General features: G+C 42.4%; 1 protein-coding gene and 1 pseudogene across 1 annotated transcript; one reads left to right on the top strand and one right to left on the bottom strand.

Moving 5' to 3' along the window:
* Positions 1–360: 360 nt before the first annotated feature.
* Positions 361–20,949, bottom strand: CWC25 (CWC25 spliceosome associated protein). The gene is made up of 10 exons (XM_074320573.2): positions 20,760–20,949; positions 18,400–18,572; positions 12,251–12,487; positions 9,699–9,768; positions 8,861–8,988; positions 8,193–8,256; positions 7,352–7,563; positions 6,881–6,979; positions 2,536–2,697; positions 361–1,980 (listed from the first exon to the last, which is right to left on the bottom strand). The coding sequence occupies exons 1-10, from the start codon at positions 20,775–20,777 to the stop codon at positions 1,866–1,868; spliced, it is 1,278 nt and encodes a 425-aa protein (XP_074176674.2). The 5' UTR covers positions 20,778–20,949; the 3' UTR covers positions 361–1,865.
* LOC109451938 (mitochondrial import inner membrane translocase subunit Tim17-A pseudogene) lies at positions 13,478–14,043 on the top strand (annotated as a pseudogene).
* Positions 20,950–22,721: the final 1,772 nt, after the last annotated feature.

Genomic DNA, 22,721 nt, shown 5'->3' on the forward strand with positions numbered 1-22,721 from the left:
GAGGGTGGGACGTACCATCCCCACCCCGGGGGAGAGAGAAGGAACATAGCAAGGGAAAAAGGAAGTCCTGCCGGGAAAACCAAGGAACGCCCCCTCGCCCCACCCAAGCGTGGATCTTCCCACTCCCCTGGGCCTAACGCGCGCTCTACCCGCGGGACACGCCCCTCTTCCCCAGGGCCAATGAGAACAGCCGGCTGAGAACCCTGAGTTTTATGAATGGGTCCCACACCCACCCACCTGCTGCCAGCCTCCTCCCGCCAAAGGGTCGAGTTAAGGGACCGCTGGCACCTTAACCCACCTGTCCTACAGCCGAGAGTCATAATCGTCTTATTCTCCGATTCACTTCATGAAATCTTTGAGTAAACTATCCACACTTTATTACATAATTCCTCTCGGACCAAGGATCTCCAGATATTCAATACAAATTATGGGGCAATAGTGTTCTGTATAGAAATTCGAAAATTCGGTTCTCAGTACATGGTTGCTCTTTAAAGTTACAAAAATAAATGTAGTCTTTATTACCAAGTAATATAATAAAAGACATAATTAACCCTAGCATAGGGGAGCAGGACTGGGGTGATTAAATGAATAACAAGTGTGTATTACACTCTGGGGAATGACTGGATTTTAAGTATTACAGTGCCTGGCATCATAAGTGCTCAAAAATGTAAATCCAAATTTGTTTCAAGCAGAATTAGGAATTAGCAGAAAAGGAGGTAGCGCAGCTAACGTGTGGGTCAAGAGAGCCCAGGAGTTCGTGTGTCAAATGAGGGTTTCTGGTGAAAGAACAGAGAAGGGAAAGAAGAAAGAGATTGGTCCCATCAGTTTTGGGGTTTTCTTTTAATACCTGACTAAAAAATAGTAGCAAACAACTCCTGAACGTCTAGAATTGCAATAAGATTACTACATGATAAAAGGGAAGCCATGAAATAAACAGCTTCCATTTTATTTGCTTTTAAGAGCCAGAGAGCATACTGGCAATTTGGTCCTGATTCCTAAAATCATTTGACTTCACCACTGCACTGCCTACATGAAAACTCTAAGAAATGGAAAAGGATAAATACCCTGGATCTTATCAGTAAACCCAGGCCCCTCCTAGACTAGCTGGATTCACAGATGAAAAAAAAGCTGTCTGCCTTACTATGTCACTCGATTACAAAATACAATGTGGTTCATTTCATAGTAAAGTCACTTACCAAACTATATATTCTCACAAAGCTAACTTTTTTTAAAAGCATGTAAAAATTATACATTTATACATATGCACACTATATACTTTTACAGTTTCAAAGATACTCCAATGGTTCAACGGTTCATTTATGGATTTTTTAATATTGTTTTCCCTTTCAGATTCTTTGTCATTCCCTTGGCTCTGCCCTAACCTGACATCATTCTGTGACATATCTACTAAATGGAGTAAATGTTCATTTACCCTAGTAAGCACAATGTATCTGGGTGACTGACTCTGGAGATGGAGGTTTCCAGAAGGTCTGGTCTATACTGAAGTGGTGGGATAGGTCTGTTCACACAGGTGGGAGGGAAGTGGCATGGTAAGAATCACGACCACAGGAAGCAGCCTTCCAGAGCAGGAGGAGGGCTCACATCTAGATGGTCCAGTGTCCACCCACTGAAAACAGTTAAAACACACTGCACCCAGCAAAAGTTACTGAGAGTCCCATAAAGTCAGTGACACTGGTTCTCAAAGGAAGTAGCTGTTTCTGGAATCGATGTAGGAGAGTCACTTTGAACAGTGGTGGTTTGACATCTGTGGAAGAAGTCACTTGAACTCTTATAAAGAGAATTTTTAAGGGGATCAGCAGTTTCCCTGGAAAATTCAGGAAAGCCAGCAAGAGAGGGCATGGTTTTCATCTTTTCATAAAGTTCTTCTCCAGAGCTACTGAGGTTCTCTGTAGAGAGTAGATATTCCGCTTCACCCGATCCTCTAGGGTGGAAGTAGACGCGCTTTCTAGCTTCATGCGGCTAGAGAGAGAAGACAGGCAAATGTAACAAATGTGTCAAGTGGTCAAAGAAACAGGTTAGAAGAAACAGGTTATTAGCCACAAAGCAGCTGTAGAAACACAAGTTCTTTTAAGCCCACATAGGTAACTTTCGAGTAATTCCATCTGGAACTCAATTTTTTAAACCAGTTCCATTAAGGGAAAATTTATCTGTTTTGGAAAATAAGTCAAAGCCTCATTGGAAAAAGGATTCCTGAGCCACGAATTCTTATTTAACACGTTGCGTACGGCGGGGTTTAAATCCCTCGTGAAGATTCTCGTGATCCGTACGCAACGTGTTAAAAGGAAGGCCAAAGAGATTTGATGAAAATACCAATTCACTTCTCCCCTCAAGTATAAAACACTCCACTGTCTGGCCAGGAGGTGGGAGTAGTACAAAGGTGGTCTGGAGGTTGAGCTGCCCGTGTTCTCTGCACAGACACAGAAACACTGGGAACACAATGAATGAACCAGATGCCCACTGCCTCCTTGGGACCATAGCCATGAAAGCCATTAGGCAGGAAGAAGATGCACTCACTGGATAAACTTCCCATCCCGGGAGTCCAGCTTCTCCAGCCTCTGCTCCCGTTCGTCATCCTTAGCATGCCTCTTGAGGATGTTCAGTCTCTCCTCCTCCCGCCACTTGGCGTTTTCCATCATCTCTTGCCGTTTTCGCTCTAGTTCCTCTGAGGAGAGCTTTCTGTTGAATACAAAAACCATCCTATCAGGTCTACTTCTCTCCTAGCAAAAAATAGAACCACCTCAGGGAGAAGAGAAATCAGGTAGGACCCCAGGTTCTCTAGCTCACTGCTCTCTTTCCACGTACATGCCCAGCCCAGTGCCAACCAAACTCAGCATGACATCTTGTTCAGGTGGTTTCATCCAAATTTCAAACACTTTTAGTGAAGGATTCTGAAACACTAAATATAAAATACTCCAATTGTTTGCTCAACAACTTTATAGAACAGAAGACTAAGTTATCCACATGACTGCTGACATCTACCATCTACCCACTGGAGATGCTAAGAAATGCATGGACATAGCCCATAAACATAATAAGCATAACACTTTAGGACCAAACTAGAGGCCAGATGCCTGGAGAATTCAATTTCACTTCAGAAATAGATGGGTCTTCTTTCCTAGCACTCAGTGCAAAGGAAGTTAGAGCAAGAAGCGTAGGAGATTAACCAGCTCAATCACTATTTAACAACGTTAGACATCCAAATCCATTACTTCTCAAATGGGTGTGACATAAGATCCCCCTTTAAAAGGAAAAATAATTATTGGAGCCCCATGAGGGAATGAGAGCCCAATTTTGAGAAACAAACTTAAGATACAAAACCCTGACATTGTTATTTACAGTGAAATGATATGCTCCCTTCCCAAAATGCCACTAAATAAAATATATAAAACCACAAAGAGAATGGGAGAGAAGATAACACTGGATAAGATGTCAACAAAATGTTGGAAAGCAGAAGTGGGTGAAGGAGTGGTTAACTACTTTAACAGATTGGAGGAAACTGAATGCTAAGTGCCTGATGTTAATCAGAAGCTAAATCCAAGAAAGGCTCAAAGGGGGCTGGCCCGGTGGCTCAGGTGGTTAGAGCTCCATGCTCCTAACTCCGAAGGCTGCCGGTTCGATTCCCACATGGGCCAGTGGGCTCTCAACCACAAGGTTGACAGTTCAATTCCTCCCATCCCCCAAGGGATGGTGGGCAGTGCCCCTGCAACTAAGATTGAACACAGCACCTTGAGCTGAGCTGCCACTGAGCTCAGTTGGGTGGAGTGCATCCTCTCAACCACAAGGTTGCCAGTTCGACTCCCACAAGGGATGGTGGGCTGCGCCCCCTGCAACTAGCAACTAGCAACGGTAACTGGACCTGGACCTGGACCTGGGCTGCGCCCTCCACAACTAAGACTGAAAGGACAACAACTTGACTTGGAAAAAAGTCCTGGAAGTACACACTGTTCCCCAATAAACTCCTGTTCCCCTCCCCCAATAAAATCTTCCAAAAAAAAATTTACAATGAAAAAAATCTCACTCTGAGATAACAAATGAAATATATTATTACATCACTGAAATGAGAAATAGGAGGCTTTTTTAAAAGAACAATCAGAACATGAATGAACACTTAGAAATTAGGGAGAACAAAGAAATAATACCAGAAAATTTCCCAGAACTGAAAGCCATGGGTCAGATTAAAAGAGGCAAATATTGACCCTAGAAAAAAATGTAAAGAAAGGAAATGTAACCTCAGTATTCCACTTGGCAATGAAAAGTATCAGTGAACAATATTTATATGACATAGTAACACGAATCCACATATTGATTAAAACAAAAATTGTGATATAACTATAATGTAAAGATGGGGTGAGAAAAACACATGGGACTGGGAGTGTGTAAGAGCTCATTTACTCTAAGACCTCATTTACTCTAACAGTAAGAAAATACCTAATATCTATAACTTATTAATTAAGAGATGGCAACATATGTATATTTTTAGAAAAGGATAGCTGCCAAAGGAAACAGCTCAAAAAGCTGAAAGTGGGGCGGCCAGATGGCTCAGTTGGTTAGAACAGGAGCTCTGAACAGGAGCTCTGAACAACAAGGTTGCCAGTTCGATTCCCACATGGACCAGTGAGCTGCACCCTCCACAACTAGATTGAAGACAACGAGCTGCAGCTGAGCTGCCCCGAGCTGCCCCAAGCTGCATCTGAGCTGCCTGAGGGGCGGCCGGATGGCTCAGATGGTTAGAGCAGGAGCTCTCAACAACAAAGTTGCCAGTTCAATTCCCACATGGGATGGTGGGCTGTGCTCCTGCAACTAAGATTGGAAAAGGTAACTGGACTTGGAGCTGAGCTGCACCCTCTACAACTAGATTGAAGGACAGCGACTTGGAGCTGATGGGCCCTGGAGAAACACATTGTTCCCCAATAAAACATTTCAAAACAATAGAATTAAAGAAAAGCTGACAGTGGTTGCTTCCAGGCAGGATGACTAGAAGTAAGGTCAGGCAGGGCAAAGGAACTGGTGGTTTTATTATAAGATTTTTAATAGTTTTTGACTTTTTAAAAATATGTATACCTATTAAAAATATGTACCTCCAGAGTAATTGTAATTAATGCAAGAATAATAACTCCATTTTCTATTTCCTATCGTCACTTTTGTTCTGGGTAATTTATAAGCCCAACAGAAGGAATTTTAGCCCCTTCTGGAATGTGACCTTATGCTAGTGTTTTTTTATTTGTTTTAAGCGTACATATTTTTTAAATTAAAAAAATGTGTTGCCTGTAAGAAATTTAGAAAGCACTGAAAGCAGTGAAAAATAATATAAATTAAATGGAAATCCCACAAGACCCCAAACATTTTTAAAAGAAAAAAATAGTCTTAGTCTATATAAAAATTGCTTTAGATTGGGATTCTCACTGAAAAAGAGAAGTTTCATCTTTTCAGCTGGTAAGAAAGCTGTTTCAGATCACTAGTGAAAAGAAAGCACACACACAAAAGAAAACACAAAAATTTAAAAGTACTCAGAACTCTCCTTGAGGAACTATCCAGTGTCTCTCAATCTGAGACACACTGATTAAATAGTGCTAAGAAAGGTTTTACAGCCACAATTTTTCTCTTTTTGTCTTGAGCATCGTCTTACTTACATAAAGAAACCTCCACTAACCTGAAACACCAAATCAAAATAAAGAGATATCACCAAATCCATGCATTCAAGTTTCTGTGTTTTTACCCCTGGAAAAGAGAGGTCTTGAGGGCTCCAACTCCTTTTCAATCACAAAATTCAACACAAATTCTAAGGGCAATAAAAAAGACTCACAAAGTAAGGCAAATTCAAGTGATGACAGATGGCAAGAGAGACAAAACCAAAGCAGGATCTGAGAAAGCACAGTCACGTGCTGACCAAGAGCCTTAAAATATATTAAAAAATACACGCAGTGATGTACATCCCTCTCTAAGAGGAGCATGAATTATAGCACAGCTGAAGAACTAACCCAGTGTCACCGATAAAAGAGTAAATGTACTCTGTCTGGGAAGGCAGAGAAATATGTAAAATATTTTAGAAAGTTGCCAGTCAAATTTAAACCTTTTAAAAAAGTTTCTGTTCCCTGGAAACTTAGGGAGTCAGGCAATTAAGAGTTAAAAGGGACCTTAGGGCCTGCCTCTCTTCTAACAACATAATGAATACAAGAGGTTGTAGTCTCTCAGTGGTTCTCAATGATGGCTACACATTGGCACCACTGGGGAACTTTAAAAATACTGATGTCTGGGCCCACCCCCAGAGATTACGATGTAACGGGGCTGGGGTGTAGCTGGGTAATGGGAATGATTCTAATGTGCAGCCAATTTGGTCAGTAAAAGAAAGTTCACAAAAGTTGTCCACCTCACCTAAACTTTTACTAAGAGCAATCAAGACTCCTAGGGACAACCTTTCATGGGCACAGCCTCAGGTGCCAGGGCTGCACCTCTGTACTCTGTCTCACCCACTCCACAAGCAACTCAAACACAGAATCCATCTTAGGATGTCTGCCCTCAATGAGAGCAGCCTGCTTCCCTTTCAGCTGATGCCTCAAGAAAGGAATACTCTTTCAAGAAAAGTTGCTCTGTGGAAATCTCTATACGAATTTACATGTTTACACATGTTGAGAGACAGTCAATTACTTGTTCACTAAATCAAAACTACTCACGTTGTCCTTTCAGTGTACCTCACATGACGAGAAGGCGAAGCAGACTGTTAAAAGTTGACAAGAATGAAAAAAGTTGGTTGGGCAAAAAGGTGCTATACTGGACAATAGATTGTCCACTTGCCCTGGTTTGCGCCACTCTTAGACTCAGGCCTGCAGTTTGAAGTTAATCTCCTGGGCTCTTGACTAACCTGGTATATCCAGGCGCATGCCGCCTTTGGTAGACTTCTTTTTTAGGAGACGGGCTCTTAGTTCGGCCTCTCTCTTTCCTGTTTACCTTAGAGTTATGCCTGTAACAGACACAGAGGGCAGAGAGGAGAAAAGCTTTTACAATACAGGGGCTTTTATCATGTTTCTCAAATGGTGGAAGAAAAGCTAACTGTCTAAGAATTCTAATCCAAATTGAAAAGAATAGAAGACAGAAATAGAAGAAAAAATAAGGCATAAAGATATATAAGATTTGATATTAAACTCACTCTAAAGATTCCACAGCTCAGGGACCTGAGCTGGGAAAAAAAGCTAAGGTGGGAGAAAAAAATGATGTAAAGGGAATAACAAAGACATTTGGAAAAATTCATGAATAGACTTCACCAAAAGCAAATACCTGCTGTGACCAGGCCGCCATATGCACAGGTAATTTCCCAGTAAATTCCCACACTCACGGTTTGCTTGGTCTTGGGGACCGTGACCTTCTGCCTGGGGATCGAGACCTCCTGTCTCGGGACCCTGCTTCTCTGGTGCTCTTCCTGCTGGCATGTCTGGGAGGTGAGTGGGAGGAGCTTCTGGACCTGGAGTGATGTTTCCACCCATGCGCTCCCTTTGGCTCAGCCACCAGAGGACCCTGCAGTCCCTGGCTATGGTCAGAGCCCCTGATCTGTATCATCAAGGAAAGGAAGAAAGGCTAGTCATAGGAAAATCCAGCAGCTCAGGAGAAAATGCAGTGAAACAAGAAAATGAATGAGCACTGAGGTTCTGTAAGGAGCCAACTAGATAAACCAATCCCTTCACAGAGAACCACACAAACTTAGGAAAGTTATCTTCAGAATTTCCTTAAAGAATGTACCCACCCAACCACCTAATTGCCTTGGCTTTTCACTGCAGCCTAAGAAGGAGCAACAGGCACACCATGAAGGACAGGACCTCGGGTTAAACATACTGAGGGAAAAGAAGGAATCCAGAGGGGTGTACATTTGTCAAAAGTCATCTATCGGTATATGTAAATGTATACATTTCATGTAAATTATTTGCAGAGGGATGGGCAGAATGCCTAAATGCTCCACTGGTGGTTTAGCCTCTCTGCTCAGAGGGCCCTCAACCACAGTCAGAGGCTCAGGAATAGGAAATGGGCCTGTTCCCCAGCAGCCCGATCTTTGCTACCTAAACTCTCCTCTCCCCACATGATGTTTGATTGGCTGCTAAAAACACTCTATATCCACAAAGGCTGTCAAGTTGGCACATTCCACAGTCCCATCATCACTCCCTTTGAGAAGCCCACATCCTTACCTGTAAGCCATATCCAGGAACTTTGGACAAAACAGAGGAAGAATTTGCCATCTTCTTTTGAGATCTAAGAGATTAGAAATACACACTCATTGAAAAAGGAAACGCGAGAAGGTCCAGTTTAAATCTCTTGTGCTGAAACGTGCTTCCTGCTCCAAACGTGGCCTTTCCCACCTCCCACCTATTACTTGGGAATGTGTCTCTCTATTTGGACTGTCTGTGCTAGAAGATGCATCAGCACAGTCATGTTTTTCCTGTGAAAAACCGTGGGCCTAGCTTTCAGCTCCAACGCCCGAACATTCTCCTCTCACCTCGTGCTGCTATTCCAGGGATTAAGAGTGAGTCAGCAGCGACAGTGCTGATTGCTCCCACAGAGAAGACACAGAATGGGCCCAGATGGGCCCATTAATGCATTAAAAAAAAAAAGCCTACATAAAATTCGCTTTAGTCTTGGCGAAATCACCATCTTAGATGAAAGTCATAACCAGGATGTCTGACCAAAGACCTATGAGGCTACAGTCAGCTCTGTTATGGAGCCTTGCCAAGATCTCCAAGGAGCTCTGTGGGTACAGGGCCCGTGTACGAGTTCACCACTGAAACCACAGCGAGTGTCTACGGAATGAATGAGTGAATGAATCAGTGACGAGGGAGGCCCGCCTCCACATGCTCACCTCCCCCGGCTGCGCTCGTCCTCACTGCTGCCATGATCACTACTTGAGCTCCTGTGCTTATGTTTCTTGTGCTTCTTTTTCTTCTCCTTCTTTTTCTTCTTCTCCTTTTTTTCCAGACTCATTTGCAACTAGAAAATGCCCAGGTCATAATCACACATTATTACTGAGACTCCGGTCAGTCCTTCTGGGTTATGGATTATGCACAGCCTATAGTACTTGACTCCTAGCATGTGGGTCTACGCGGGGCCAGGACATTCTCAGAGTTTCCCTATCAACAACAGGGAGGGTCTTAACCTTGGTTGTGCACAAAGGGGCCTTAGAATAGTGAACAGAATCTCTGGTGGGTGGGGCTAGGAACTTGTGTTTTTTAACAGTCCCTGGAACTACTGCCTAGCAGTTTTCACCTGTCAAAAGAACTTCAGCTCCACCAAAAGCAATCAGGGCCTACAAGACTAATCTTCCAATTTTCCTTACCAACTGATTCAAGGATCAATCACATAATACGTCATGTGAATGACGAAGACGCCCTGGAGGCTCTACCACCTGATCTCCTGAAAACACTGTAGGATCATGCTTTCCACAGGCATATCCCATACCATTCTTTTTCAGGAAAAATTATATCATGTGGTGCTTTTCCAACCAAAAGACATAAAAGGAAATCAAGCTTAATTAAACTTGATAAATTAAATCTATATAAAATCACCAAGAAAAGATCTCTAAAAGACAAAAATTTTTTAAACCATTTTGTTTTAACATATTGTAAGGTAAGAGTAAATGGAGAGTTCTCACATGTAGTAGATAAAAGATACTCCTGGTGTTTATTTGATACATTACTTACCAATTCTTTGATTTTCTTCATTTTCACAGGATTATTCAATACTTCTCTTTTTTTCTCCTCCTCTTTCTTCCTAAAGAAAGGGAAGAAATTATAAAAATCATGACTATTTCTTTTGGAAAAGAGATTAAGTCATTCATTCTACTCTCCACAATTCTATGTAGCAATCTTTTTCAAATGCATGAAGACAGACCCTATGTTAAAGACCCTATGTTAAAATCGACATGATGGTGTGGAAGCCAGAAATCTTCCTCAAATCTGCATAAGGGATTAAATATTGTGGCGAAAGTCCACACTGATTCCGTGTAGTGCAAGAAAGTGAGTTTGTTGTTTCTCCTTAGTCTTCATGCTCAGGGCTTCCCAACTGGTAAAGTAAATGGGTGTCATCCTGTATGTCAACTGATTGCTGTGTATCAACTGGTTGCAATATTCCAGTATTACGTCCACTGTTCAGCATGATAAGCACCTGGGAAATAAAGAGAATGGATTCCTCTTTCAAGAAGTATCACTCTCTTATGTTGTTAATAGGAGGGTAAATTGGTCAACCTTCCTGGAGGACAATTTGGCAACACCTATCAGAGCCTGCACTTACTCTTTGGTCTCAAAAATTCTTCCTCAAGACTTTGTTACTGTAAGGAAATATCAAGGAAGGTCACTATAAAGGTGTTTGTATTTTAACAATGAAAATTTGAAGGGCAGCCAGATGGCTCAGTTGGTTAGAGCACGAGCTCTCAACAACAAGGTTGCTGGTTCCATTCCCGCATGGGATGATGGGCTGCGCCCCCTGCAACTAAGATTGAAAACGGTGCTGATGGGTCCTGGAGAAACACACTGTTCCCCAATATTCCCCAATAAAAAAAGAAAAAAGAAAATTTGGAAACAAGTTAGGGACCCAGAGAGTATTAATAAAATAAATTATGGTACATCCATACAATATTTTCATAAAAATGATGTTATAGAAGCATAATTAGTGACATAGAAAGATTTTCAATATAAATGATTAGGTGAAAAACAAGTAGATTATAAAATAAGATGCACAATATTAGTACACCAACATTCACAGCAGAGTTATTCACAATAGCCCAAAGGTGGAACTAAGCCAAATGTCCATCCACAGTCGAATGAATAAACAAAATGTATGCAATGAAATATTATTCACCCTTTACAAGGAAGGAAATTCTGATACATGCTACAACATGGATGGACTTTGAAGACATTATGCTAAGTGAAATAAACTAGTCCCAAAAAGTCAAATATTGTATGCTTTCACTTATATGAAGTTCCTAGAATAGTCAAACTCATAAAACCGGAGTAGAATGGTGGTTCCCAGGAGCTGCAGTGAAGGGGAAATAGAGAGCTGTGTTTAATTGGTATAGAGCTTCAGTTTTGCAAGATGAAAAACGTAGAGATTGACTGGTTGCACAAGGTGGATACCTTTAATACTACTGAACTGTTCACTCAGAATGGTTAAAATGCAAATTTAATGTTATGTGTATTCCACCATAATTTTTTAAAAAAGGATATCCTGATACATGTTAACCTAGGATGAACCTTGAAGACATTTTACTGAGTAAAATAAGCCAGCTGCAAAAGGATAACTACTGTATGATTCAATTCCACTTACATGAAGTAACTAGAGGAGTTAAATTCACAGAGACAGAAAGCAGAATGGTGGTTGCCAGGTGCTGTGAGGAGGAGGGAATGAGGAGTCGTTGTTTAATGAGTATAGAGTTTCAGTTTGGGATGATGGAAAAATTCTGGAGATAGATGGTGGTGATGGTTGCACAACAATGTGAGTGTACTTAATACCACTGAATGCAAACTTAAAAATGGTTAAAATGATAAATTTTATGTTATGCATATCTTACTACAATTAATTTAGAAGCTAACAAAACAGGAGAAAATATTTGCATATACATACTGTACAATATCTTTACATATACATATGCAATATCTTTAACATATAACTTCAAAAGAATTTTCAAAAGAAGAAATGTAAATAACAAATAACCATTTCTGAATGTTTAACCTTACACACTTTAAATAAAATATTGCAAATTAAACCCCCAAAAATATACACAGCATGATCTTATTTAGCACCAAAAATGCAGCTCTATTTTGATCTGTTATATACTAGTTTCAAATAAGATTTTAAAATTTCTTTTTAAAGGGTTCTGCTGCAGAAAAAAAATGGGGGGGAATGGGGAAAGAGGGCCTGTTCACCCACCTAACCAACTCTGCACATATCCCCAAATTTCCAAGAAGCTGCCAGCCTTTGTCTCCTTGTTTCTATCTCCTATTTTTGTTTAAGGGACAACAGAAAATGAATAAATCTGGTCTGGTCCATTTGCCAATCTCTTTCCCGATGGCCTAGATCAGGCACCCTTAATGGAGCCTCCTTCCCAACACTGTGATGCCCAAACGGAGACAAATCCTTTACATGACAGATAAAAGCTGAGAGGATGAGAGGAAACCAACTATGAAGTGAAAGGCTATCTAACATCTCTACTAAGTATCTCTGTAACAAAACCCCCTTCCCAGCCCCTCATCAGTACCTGATGATGAAGAGCGGGTCCTCCCGGATTTTGCTAGCCATGTCAAGAAGGGAATTGGCACCCGACGGGGCAAAGATAGAGCCTGGGAGGAGTCCTGTCTCAGAAGAACAGCCTGTCTCCTTCTCCTCCATCTTTTCGAAAACGTATTTGTCAATGGGGCGCCCCAGCAAGTACTCATCACGGTTCACCATCCCACCAGGACCCTGGTACATCCAGTCCAATTTTTCTTCTTTTTTCCTAGTTCAAGGAAAAAAAAAAAAAGAAAAGAAAAAAAAAAAAATATATATATATATATATGTACACACACATAATCAAAGGAAATGTAGACCACTGCAAACCTACACACAAAACCTGAACATAAAGGATATGTAACCACAGCTGGTCAGAGCAGGACTCATTCCACAGGCACATAGCACAGGTAAACACGGTACTCCACGTGGCACAAGGGAAGAAATGCTGCTTGCCAGCATGAAGCTTACCATTCGATGGAGAGATCGTTTCCACACACATAAAGCAACTGACGAGGAAAAATAGAGTTCCTCAACCTGGGACATGGATCTTTGATCAGGGCTTCTCAAGTCTCCTGTACAAATTCTTTACATTAGCCTTTCACTTCAAGGGTAACATGAAACAATAATTATATCCTGGATCGTTTTATTACCAAGAACAATTTCAGTGGCCACATATGTAGTTATGTTGATTGTATGTTTTGGTGCTTAGTGTCATGCTGGCACAAGTGGTAAAACTACATATGAGGGGACAATGAGAAAAGACCAGAGGTAACCCAATAAGCAAACTATGCTTTCAAGCCAAAACAGGGGAGCCAAATTATGTCACAGTATCATGCCAAACAAATATTTTCCTATGTTTCTGAGAAAAAAGTGGTGAGGCAATTGAACCCTCATACAACAGAAAGGAAAGGCTTGGTGAATTCATAAGAGCATGGGTTGAAGCAGCCAATGCCACATTCACACTGCAAGCAGCGAAGTAGTTTCATCAAAACAGCATTATCTATAACATTAAATAAAAGGTTTTTGAATGACTTTTTGGTTTAATTTGTATATTTATTTTTCTCTTAGATAATGTAACAACTATGAGCATAAAGAATGCCTTCCTATCATGTTTCCTCAAAAATAAGACTTGACTGGAAAATAAGCCATAGCCTGATTTTTCAGGATGCTCGTAATATAAAATAAGCCCTAACGCGTCTTTTGGAGCAAAAATTAATATAAGACCCGGTCTTATTTTCGGGGAAATACGGTGCCCTGGCCAACTGTGGAAGACTGTGGTGGCGCCTTTTTGAGTACCACAGATAGTGGCGTCTTTCAAGCTATGAGAGTGTTTTGCCCTTCTCCAGTGGGAGTAAACCAGAGACTACAAGGGGGGTTGACGGCTATTAAAAACAGGCTTTCACAGTTGGGAGGTAGCTTTGTAGTTTGAGGAGGTCTGTTTTCTATGATTGACTGCAGTATGGTTCAAGTTAGAGGGAAAGAAGATCCCTGGAGTTCCATCACAAGTGTTTCCCTAACAGGAGCCATACTGCCAAGCAACAAATGGAACAGTGGCCATGGTTGTTGGGTCAGCTGTGATGGGTGGCATTTTCCTAGTTTTGATTGGAGGAGCTGGTATCTTACTGATAAGATTTGCCTTTGTGCAGTTTCCCAACGGTCCTTAATTTACTGTGGACCACACCCCCCCCTCCACAGTTGCCTTCAACCCAGTTACCACCCTCACCTTTTGGAGAACATGGACAATATCAACAGGAGTTCTTTCCCAGGATTTCTTTAACATAATGAGCTATAGTTCAAGAATGATTTTGGAAGACCCAGATACAGTCTGTTTTTAAACCATAGAACAACTATGGTTAAATAGGTTATGAAGACATTAGGCACTTTTTTCTATTTAAAGGAACATGGGGGAGGGCAGGGAAGGTGTAAAAAGTTAATATATTTATTTATTCACACTTGGATTATATTTGTGATCAAAATAAATTCTAACAGCATTAAAAGAAAACATAACAAGGTCTTAGAAGATGGAGGACCAAAAGACAAATAATAGTGAAACATGACCATCATTTCCTTTGGGACTTTTCTGCCTGGTTTTGTGTGTTCTGTTTTTCAAACAAAAAAAGTTCTGGGAAGGGGCAGCCAGATGGCTCAGTTGGTTAGAGCGTGAGCTCTGAACAACAGGGTTGCCAGTTTGATTCCCACATAGGCCAGCGAGCTGTGCCCTCCACAACTAGATTGAAGACGAGCTGCTACTGAGCTGTCTCAGTTGGTTAGAGCGTGAGCTCTTAACAACAAGGTTGCTAGTTCAATTCCCACATAGAAAGGTGAGCTGCGCCCCCTGCAACTAAGATTGAAAAGGGTGACTGGACTTGGAGCTGAGCTATGCCCTCCACAGACAGACTGAAGGACAATGACTTGACTTGGAGCTGATGGGCCTGGAAAAACACTGTTCCCAGTATTCCCCAATAAAAAATTAAATAAAAAAAAAAAAGAATTCAAGCATCATATAAATTATCACCAACATTAAAAAAAAAAAAAGTTCTGGGGAGGGAAAAAAGGACTGATTATGAAAGGAAAACTGTATCAGATCTTGTCTAAAGAAGTATGAGCAGGAAGATCAGTGGAAGAATATTCTAGAAAGCTCATTTTCTTGAAAGACAGTATAACATAATAGTTAAGAGCAACCTCCGGAATCAAGAAACATGGAATCTTGAGTCTAACGCCAAGAAACTTCTCTGAGCCTTGATGGCCTCACATGTAAAATGGTGTTAGGTTGGTGCAAAAGTGATAGCAGTTTTTGCAATTTTTTTAACCTTTTAAACCGCAATTATTTTTGCACCAATCTAATACCTACCTCACAGGGTTGTTGGGGCTTAAATAAGTCAATGGATTTTTTTGTTTGTTTTTAAATTATTGGGGAACAGTGTGTTTCTCCAGGGCCCATCAGCTCCAAGTCATTGTCCTTCAATCTAGTTGTGGAGGGAGCAGCTCAGCTCCAAGTCCTATCGCTGTTTTCAATCTTAATTGCAGGGAGCGCAGCCCACCACCCCATGCAGGAATTTAACTGGGAACCTAGTTCTTAAGAGCTCACAGGGCCGTCCCAGTGCCTCAGGCAGTTGGAGCTTAGTGCTCCTAATGCTGCCGGTTCAATTCCCACACGGGCCAGTGGGCTCTCAACCACAAGGTTGCCAGTTCAATTCCTGGAGTCTCGCAAGGGATGGTGGGCTCTGCCCCCTGCAACTAACAACGGCAACTGGACCTGGAGCTGAGCTGCGCCCTCCACTACTAAGATTGAAAGGACAACAACTTGACTTGGAAAAAAAGTCCTGGAAGTACAAACTTTTTCCCAATAAAGTCCTGTTTCCCTTCCCCAATGAAAAATCTTTTTTAAAAAAAAAGAGCTCCAACTGAGCCTTCCGGCCTGCCCATTCAATGGATTTTTAAGGCATTCAGAAAAGTGCACGGCACAAAGCAAGTACTGAATAAACACTAGCTAGTCTTTTATTTTATCTATATGTGTTTCTTTCTCCCACTAGGTTTTCTTAAACTCCTAGCTACCGTGTTTCCCCGAAAATAGACCTAGCCAGACAATCAGCTGTAATGCGTCTTTTGGAGCAAAAATTAATATAAGACCCGGACTTATTCTATTATAATATAAGACCTGGTATAATATAATATAATGTAATGTAATGTAATACAATACAATACAATACCAGGTCTTATATTAATTTTTGCTCCAAAAGACGCATTAGAGCTGATTGTCCGGCTAGGTCTTATTTTCAGGGAAACAGGGTAGTAAGAGAACATATCGTATAGTTGAGATCCAGGGCCACAGTACTTGGTCTGGTTCCACCACTAACCAGCTAGGTAACCGTGCAAGCGACTTCTGTGCATGTCCATATCCTCACGTCTAAAATGAAGTTACTAACTGCCATCTCTCATTGTTCCTCTTTTTATTTATTTAAATTTAAGTTTTTGTATTTTGTATTTTCTTTAGTCGTTTTGTTATTGTTGTTGTTACTCTGACTTTATAAATGAGAAAATATTTAGAGTAAAAGCCACACAAAAGCGAAACGATCTAGAGATTTTTCCTGTTGTTATCATTAAGGATATAGGCCAGGTTCTCAGTCGCGGCTGCCCTGTAGGATCACCCGGGGAGCTCTTAACCCACACACTCCCTGGTATTCTTAGGGAATCTGTTTGGGCGGGAATCACTCCCATCTTTATTTAATCTTCCAGGAATACCCTACAGTGTAAAGGTTGAGAAACTCTGGTATAGACCACTGTCTAGACAACATAATTTTCTAACATTATCAGTAAATACTAAAGCAACACTATTGCAAAGAGGGATTTGGAGACCCAGGATAATACATGAATTAAGGTTTTTATTTGTTCTGAGAGATGCATTTCAAACATAGAAATGATTATCTGAACCATAGAGGTGAATCATTAGATAGTAAAAGGTTTTTAATGGTATTTTATAGGATAAATTAAAAGCCTGACACTATGCAAAGAACTATACAAAATAGCCAGATGGACAAGCAGATCCTCTAAATATGTCTGCAAGGAAAGACAAAAAGACCTACACGCTGACCTTTGTGTTATATAACGTGGGAGGATATGAGAGGGGGCGAAAAAAATCAAAACAATAGAAAATCAACTTCTTCCCATTTGCAGAGACAAGCAGGCATGAGGGCCAGCAACAGGGTAAACGTTTGCCTCCCAGCTCTGAGGCTATTCATCTATATTCCAACCTCATTAATTAGACTCTGTAAAGACCAAATTTCTGACATATCAGGCATATGACGTGTAACCCTTTGTTGAACCAAAATTTCAAAGTAATATTTTACCTTTGGCTAGTGGAAAAGTGAACTTTTATGACTAATGAGTATTCAGTCTAAAATTGATATCTGTTTTAAAATTAAAGTTTCACAAATCTAAAACTTCACATATAACAATGTGTGTTCACCTTATAAGCTGCCCAGGAATTAATTTGAATGTTTGATATTTATTTACATTAAATTATAATGTAAAGTATGTAAGTTATATAAAGTACATAAAGTAAAATAATTTAATGTGTGTCGATGGTAAAAAAAAACCACAAAAACATAAAATTTCACTCTCATCTCATTTTACGTATTAACGCCCTAAATATACTTTAAAATTCTAAAACTCCATTTATTTTAAAACATTTCAAATTTCATACTTAAATCAGAATGGTCTTCTCCCCAACCCATGATCCTCAAAGCATGTAACTGTTGTCCTGCCATAAGTTTCATAATGCCATTTCCATGAATTGAAACTAAGTCTCATACACGCACACGTCACAAATCCTCCTGTCATAAAATTATTAAGAAAAAGCCCTGTAAAAAAGAGGGACACATGCCACACACCACCCTGGAGACCTGCCCACAAGGAAATAAACAAGGGCAGTGATAGTACAGATTACTCAATTTTAAGAGTATCTATAGTTTTTATTCGATTCTGTCTGATTAAGGAATGCACTGCATATTTTATGCTTTTTATTTTCCTTAGAACACATTTAACTCCTACCTCCTTTTATGAGATGGGTAGGATAATTATTATCCTAGTCTTATCCTACATTATATAAGAGGAAACTAAAGTAGGGTAAAATCGAGTGGGACTTTCCAGTTACACAGCTTTCACTGACAGACACACATCCATCTCCTTCCATGGGACCTCACTGCCCCTTTGAACTGAGCCTGCAATACGTAAACAAACAAAAAAAGGACTGAGGCCTTGACACATACTGAGAGGCAGGTCGAGGCAATCCTCCTCAGTCACTTTTATTTGTCGATAATCTACCATGAGCTTGGCCTACACTAAGCCCTTTACATGACCTCATGTGATCCTCAAGAAACCTTAGGCACTGGGTACTCTCACTCTCCTGGGTCTACTGAGGTAATCATGGCTCCCAAACTTGTCCCCAGTTACATGGCTCGGCTAGTACATGCAAAGCCAGCCTCAGAACCAAGGTCAGTCGGACTTCAAAACCCAAGCTCTCAAGCATCTATTATGCAACAACTGAATGAAGCACCTGCAGACCAGCCCTTTAGTTGCCTACATACCTGGACACCCCCAACCCAAACTGCACCCCCACACCCTAAGCTCCTGGCTTACTTGACAGCCCCAACGTCCTCAGCATAGCGCTGCATCTCTTCCCGGGCCCTCTCCTCCCGCAGCTCCCGCTGAAGCTCCTCAATCTTCTTCCGCTCAGCCTCATGCTTCTGCTCAGCCTTCCACACTTTCTCCACATTGCGGAGGGTCTGTGGGTGCCAGCTCTTCTTCAGATTCTGTGGTAAATGAAAGGAGTGAGAAAACAATTCAGGGACTGTGCGAGTGGTGAGTATAACTGGCCCTGCCCCACCCACCCCTCTATATTCATGCTAAGGCAGACACACGGAAAGGCAAGACATCTTTAGCAATGGCAAGGTCCGCACCCAATAATCTCTCACACACAGGGGTGGGGGTTGTTCAAGTACATAAAGCTTCAGGATAGAAAGGCCTTTCCTGGATTCCCTTCAAATACTTTCAACCTGAAATGCATATGAGTCTGACTTCCATTGGCCATGCCTGAAGCGAGAGAGTTGGTGATGACAACACAGGAGGAATGGGGCAGGGAGGTGGGCATGTATAGACTCTACAGAAAGGCAACAGAACTAAAGTGCTTTTGGCACTGGACATTCACTGTTATGAACACAACCTTCTTTTCCTTGAGTCTACTTAACTTGCATGGTTTACAACTCCATCTAGAACCTGTTTCAACCTTCCTTCCTAGGAATCTCCCCTTAGTTCTGATCTCCCCTTCACCTTCGAGGAATGCTTCTCCTTTCCCTCCTCCCCATGAGCCACTGCTCTGGTTTAGCTTTCCAATGAAGGAAGGTTTCCTGGAGGAAGTGACATCTAACGACAATTATAAACTAGCACAGTGATGTAGGAATGGGGAGGAGGGGGAAAGATTTCCAAACAGAGGGAACAGCACACACAGGTACAGGCCCAAAGTGAAGAAGGAACACAGCACAAATAATTCAGTGTGGCTGGACATGGAGTAAGCTGATGGGGAGGGGACTCAAGATGAAGCCAGCTAAGAAAGGAAGAGATAAAGGGCCTTAGAAACCATGATAAAGGGCTGGACTTCATTCTGTTGACAGCAGAAAACACTAAATAGTCACATGCAGGTGAGATGCATGACTAGCTATCACATGAAGAATGGACGAGAGGGCCAAGGTTGGGGCCCAGGAGACCAGTTAAGAAGTCTAAATGAGAAAATGTACGCAAGGTACCTGGCGCGTGGAAGGTGTTCAGTCAATGAGTTCTCCCTTTTCTGTCTTCTTATCTTTCCTTTCCCCTCATCAGGTCACCCAGTCCTTCCTTCTTTCCTTCCTTCTTTCCTTCCTGCCCACCATGCCCCACCCCCTGCCAACCTTGACTTCTTGGTCTTCCTCTCCCTCCTCTAACATGATTGACTTTGCCCCTGAGAGAACATATGGCAAGGCTTGGAGACACTTTGAGTTGTCGCAATTGGGGGAGAAGGGTGGTAATGGCATCTAGTGGCTAGAGGCCAGGGATGCTGCTAAACATCCTACAATGCAAAGGACCACACACAAAAACAAAGATTTATCCATCCCAAAATGTCAATAGCACTGAGGCTGGCAAACCCTGGATTAGAGCGTTCCTGTCCCTAAATGCAGTTACCTGAAGAATACACTAAATCAGGAAATTTGATGAAGTCTTGGAACTCATTTTAATTGATAACACCAACAAACGCTAAAACAGCTACTGGATAGGTGGCTAAATTGATCTATTTGCTAATCCAATTAGCTACGCTTTCCAGACCTTAGCATTTTTCTGATCTTGCACCATACTCTTATGGGTCATTTGCCCTACTTGGGGCCTTAGACACCTACAAATGAACTATACAGGTTAAGAGAAATTGCCACATAACTTATATTAAGTGCTGTGGATTCAGAAGAAAGCGCTGTCACTATAGATCAGAATACAGCATTGAAGGAGAAGCATAAGTCACAAAGGTGGACTGTGACGATCCTTTCAGGCTTTAAATGGACCCCAGGACATGGCTCAGGGGAGAGGAGAATGGGGCAAAAAAACCCTACTACAGCCCAGGACAAGAAGACTCTGAGCTCCTAGCTGAAGAAGAGAGATGTGTCCTAAGACAAGACATACAAAATAACGCCTGCGTGACCCATCCTCGATAGCCGCCTTCTTTCCTAGCCATGGTTCGAACCCCCGCCCCCCAGGCCTTCCCAGAATTTCCAGCCGGGAAGGTCCCCGCTAACAAACACCACTTGCCACGATTGGCGACACAGAGTGATCCGTCCCCTCTCCAGAACTACGGCTCCCTCCCCCACGAAAGGAAGGCTGCGTGGCCAGTTACCCACTGCCACCCCCACCAATTTCCGTCCTCAGCCCCAGCCGGTCTCCCGCCTCAGTGCTCCCCAGACCGGGCCTCCCTCACTTACCAGGTCTCCGCCCCCCATGGCGGTGGAGACGTCTCCTCACTGCCTAGACCTGGGAGATTCAGGAAGGCTCGAGAGGAAACGTAGAGAAATAGTTCCGGTGCGACCACCCCAGATCCGCTCTCGGCGGACACCGGCTGCCACTTTCACTGCCCGACCTGGAGCCCACTTCCGGGAGGACGTCCTATTCCCGCGACGTTGTCGCGGGAAGATGACGTTTAGTACTCGCCGTAGCTCTTCGTGGCAGTAGCGTCACGTGAAGTTTCGCAGTTCGAGGCCCTGTTGTCGCGGCATCTTGGTCTCGTTGTGGACGCCTCGGGTTGGCATCGCACCTGCTATCCCTAAGGGTGTGTTAAAACGCCCGGCTCTGGTCAGTTAAAATTGCCGATGGGCCTAACCCCAAGGTTCTGTTGCCATGGCAGCGCCCCACGGCGTCCCCCTCGGGGCGCCACTCCGTGTGTCCGGGAGAAGCCCCAGGGTGGACCAGCCTTGGCTGCCTCGCCCCTGCACACTCCGGTTTTCCAAACGGCTTTTCAAACCCGCACTGTCCTCAAACCTCAACACAGGGCTGACTCCTTTACTCCAGGCCAACTTTACAAACATAAGTAACCGTCAAACCGAAAGTCCTTTGGCTGCCCTGCACCAAACCTTTCTTCATCTTGCCTCTTAGGTTCTGCCTAAGGTCTTTTCACATGACGTACTCTCCCTGGGTGATCTCATCTACTCACAGGGCTTCAGTTATCATCTACATGCTGATGAATCCCAAGTTCATTATCTCTAGTCATATCCCTCTTTCAAGCTGCAGGGTTTTAAGCCTGGGTATTAGGCATTTTCAGCTGAACATCTGGAAGGCACTTAAGTTGAACTCACTTACTCCCTGCCCCTACGCCCCCCAATCCAGCTCTTTTCTCCCGTTATCACCACTTCTCCATCTAGACATCATTCTAAACTCTCTCTCTAAACATATGTGAATTATATCAAAGCTTTTATTTGAAAAAAAAATAAACAGCATCACTTGCCATAAATTGAATGGTAAATCAAATAGAATATTATTAAACATTACCTAGATATCTATGTCTGCTCTCTTTGATTAAAAAATTGTCAGAGCCTGCCGACGAGACGAACGGTTCCTGAAGTGGGGAGTGAGGATTGAGAAAAAAATAGACAAGAGACAAAGATGGAATCGGGAGGGCGAGCAGTTCTAATTAGACTGCAGCACCTGTTTTATTTTCCAGCTTTCTTTTATACACACAGAAACAAGAAGGTTACATAGAGCGGCTGAGGCAGCAAGTACAGATTAGATATGTTTTCTCAAAGTTTGACCCTGACTGTCTTTACCTTTTTGATAATTCCTCATCCCCAGAACAGCTGGTGCCTGTTTGTTCTTTATGCTTATCGGAGTTCCCCTTAGATCCTCCCAACCTCTGCTTGAAGTTACATTTTCTTAACCCTTGATGCTCCAGCTCCCTACAAAAAATAAATAAGAGGAATCTGGGGGCCAGCCCGGTGGCTCAGGGGGTTAGAGTTCCATGCTCCTAACTCCAAAGGCTGCCGGTTTGATTCCCGCATGGGCCAGTGGGCTCTCAACCACAAGGTTGCCAGTTCAATTCCTCAAGTCCCGCAAGGGATGGTGGGCAGCACCCCCTGCAACTAAAGATTGAACACGGCACCTTGAGATGAGCTGCCACTGAGCTCCCGAATGGCTCAGTTGGTTGGAGCATAGGCTCTCAACCACAAGGTTCCCAGTTCAACTCCCGCAAGGGATGGTGGGCTATGCCCCCTGCAACTAGCAATGACAACTGGACCTGGAGCTGAGCTGCGTCCTCCATAACTAAGATTGAAAGGACAACAACTTGACTTGGAAAAAAGTCCTGGAAGTACACACTGTTCTCCAATAAAGTCCTGTTCCCCTTCCCCAATAAAATCTTAAAAAAAAAAAGAACGAAAATCCTAAGATTTTATAGA

This window comes from Rhinolophus sinicus, chromosome 12, assembly GCF_057876585.1.
Source record: "Rhinolophus sinicus isolate RSI-liver-muscle chromosome 12, RSI-T2T, whole genome shotgun sequence".
NCBI classification, from domain to species: domain Eukaryota; kingdom Metazoa; phylum Chordata; class Mammalia; order Chiroptera; family Rhinolophidae; genus Rhinolophus; species Rhinolophus sinicus.

Excerpts from the sequence above, each read along its gene's own strand:
- CWC25 (XM_074320573.2), bottom strand. Across the intron at positions 9,769-12,250 it reads GACCCGCTCTTCATCATCAG|GAAGAAAGAGGAGGAGAAAA; the intron begins GTACTGATGAGG and ends CCCTTTCTTTAG. Across the intron at positions 6,980-7,351 it reads TCCCCAAGACCAAGCAAACC|GCATAACTCTAAGGTAAACA; the intron begins GTGAGTGTGGGA and ends TGTCTGTTACAG.